General features: G+C 58.7%; 2 protein-coding genes across 2 annotated transcripts, besides 2 other annotated features; both read right to left on the bottom strand.

Annotated features, from left to right (window-relative positions):
- Positions 1-407: 407 nt before the first annotated feature.
- On the bottom strand, positions 408-836 carry TraAM80_10586 (uncharacterized protein; the record flags this gene model as incomplete). The annotated part of the gene is made up of 1 exon (XM_029387198.1): positions 408-836. The coding sequence occupies one exon, from the start codon at positions 834-836 to the stop codon at positions 408-410; it is 429 nt and encodes a 142-aa protein (XP_029232962.1).
- A 121-nt stretch (positions 837-957) lies between these two features.
- TraAM80_10585 (uncharacterized protein) lies at positions 958-1551 on the bottom strand (the record flags this gene model as incomplete). The annotated part of the gene is made up of 1 exon (XM_029387197.1): positions 958-1551. One exon carries the CDS (start codon positions 1549-1551, stop codon positions 958-960), a length of 594 nt encoding a protein of 197 aa, XP_029232961.1.
- A 15-nt stretch (positions 1552-1566) lies between these two features.
- Positions 1567-1594: a microsatellite.
- A 122-nt stretch (positions 1595-1716) lies between these two features.
- Positions 1717-1738: a microsatellite.
- Positions 1739-1744: the final 6 nt, after the last annotated feature.

The raw sequence follows: 1744 nt of genomic DNA, 5'->3' as shown, positions 1-1744 counted from the left end.
CACACCACTTTCCTCTTCAGTGAGGGTGGCTTTATCACAGATGCATGCCAGCAAGCAGAACAATTCACATGGAACTTTCTGCAAAAAGCCACACACACACACAAACAATGAAATCGATACGGTATGCAGTTCCTCTCGTCCTCGTTTCTTTTAGGTCCCTTCTGTCGCTCAAACTCACAGGAGACACACCTCCTCGTTGTTTCCCCCAGCCTGCTGCAGCTCCATCTGCCTCACCATCAACTCTCGCGCGGAGCAAGGGCGGCCCACGCAAAACGTTAACTCACGCCTGTCACGGCTCCCCGCACGCCCCACATCGCCGTAGATCGAGCCCCACTCAGCACGATGCCACACCGGCACACCGCCGTGCGCTCGCCAAGCATGTCACGTAGTCGTGCAAGCGCCGCCTCTCAGCCACCCACGCTGGCCTGAGCGTTCTTGTCCTTCGCGGCGTCGTGTTTCATGACAAATTGGCGCCGCTGCACGTCTGCATGTACCCCGTGTAGCGTGCGCCGCGCGCGTACGTCGCTCCGTGCCACCGCGTCATCCAGAAATAGTACACGGGGCATAGCAGCAGCGACAACCGGAAACAGTGGTGGAGCCCCAACGCCCTTGGTAGACTCCCTATAGTCACTGTTGCCGTCGTACGCCTCCTCTCTGCACCTCACCCGCGTTGCGAGCGGGTAGCCGAATAACGACTGCACCGTCCGGCCCTTACCCTCCTCCTCGCCCACCACCGCGGCGGGGTCCTGCAGCTCCTCCCGCATGCGCTGCCAGCGTCGGTGCCAGTGCACCTCGAACGGCACAGCATCGCAAGCCAGCATCCATCGCACTCGCATATTTGCCAGAAGCGGGTTGGTCGGACACGCCCAGAAGCCCAACACTTCGATCCAGTACTGCGGGGCAAACACGAGATACGCCTCCTCCGCATCCTGCTCCCGCTTCACCTCATCGCCGTGGCTATCCCGGCGAGGTAACGTGTTCTCCAGCGTCATGGTGGCAGGAATACGCAGACAGTACAAAATCCACTGTGACACGGTGTGCAGTCCATGTCTCCGCATCCGCTCCACCACTTTGCACTGCACCTGCCGCAGGACGGGAGTCAAGGAGACAGAAACAAAACGCATAGAGGCCAAAGCAGAACTGGCAGGTGATCATCTGCCGCAGCGTCAGAGCCTCGTCCCTAAAGTTCGGTGCTGTGCAATAAGTCACCTCCACAGCATCAAGGTCCTGCATCACTTTCTGCTTCTCCGACGCGGATTGAGACCGCATCGGAAAGTTATAAAACGCCTCCCGCAGCTGCTGCATCTCACAGTAAATGTACAGACGCTCCCGGTTCGTCGCCTCTGCGCCGCTTTGCCGCAGTCTTTGCAACATATACCCCAGCACGGCGTATCGCTGCAGGACATACTGCAACCTCAATTTCTCTGCCTCGATCGCCGACTCGAGTTCACGCCACGTCGTGTGGCGAGGAGTGTAGAAGCAGTGGTAAAAGGTGTAGTACCCGCCGCTGAAAAGTGCGGTCCCGCCGAACCACACCGGCAGACGCGGCATTTCCTTTGCACTGCATGTGTGTGTCTGTGTGTGTGATTGTGTGGCATAGGTACCATCGTCAGTAGGAGAAACGAGGCGTGAGGCAACGGAAGTAGGAGAGTTGTGAAAGTGGAACCCAAACAGGTGGCGCCAGCACGCCTTCCTTGCAGAAACGACCGTGTTGCACCCCCTCCCCTCCTCCTCCTCCACTTGC

Source organism: Trypanosoma rangeli, assembly GCF_003719475.1.
Source record: "Trypanosoma rangeli strain AM80 chromosome Unknown Tra_15.4_contig_01071, whole genome shotgun sequence".
Taxonomy (NCBI): Eukaryota; Euglenozoa; class Kinetoplastea; order Trypanosomatida; family Trypanosomatidae; genus Trypanosoma; species Trypanosoma rangeli.
This window is presented reverse-complemented; position numbering and strand designations above follow the sequence as displayed.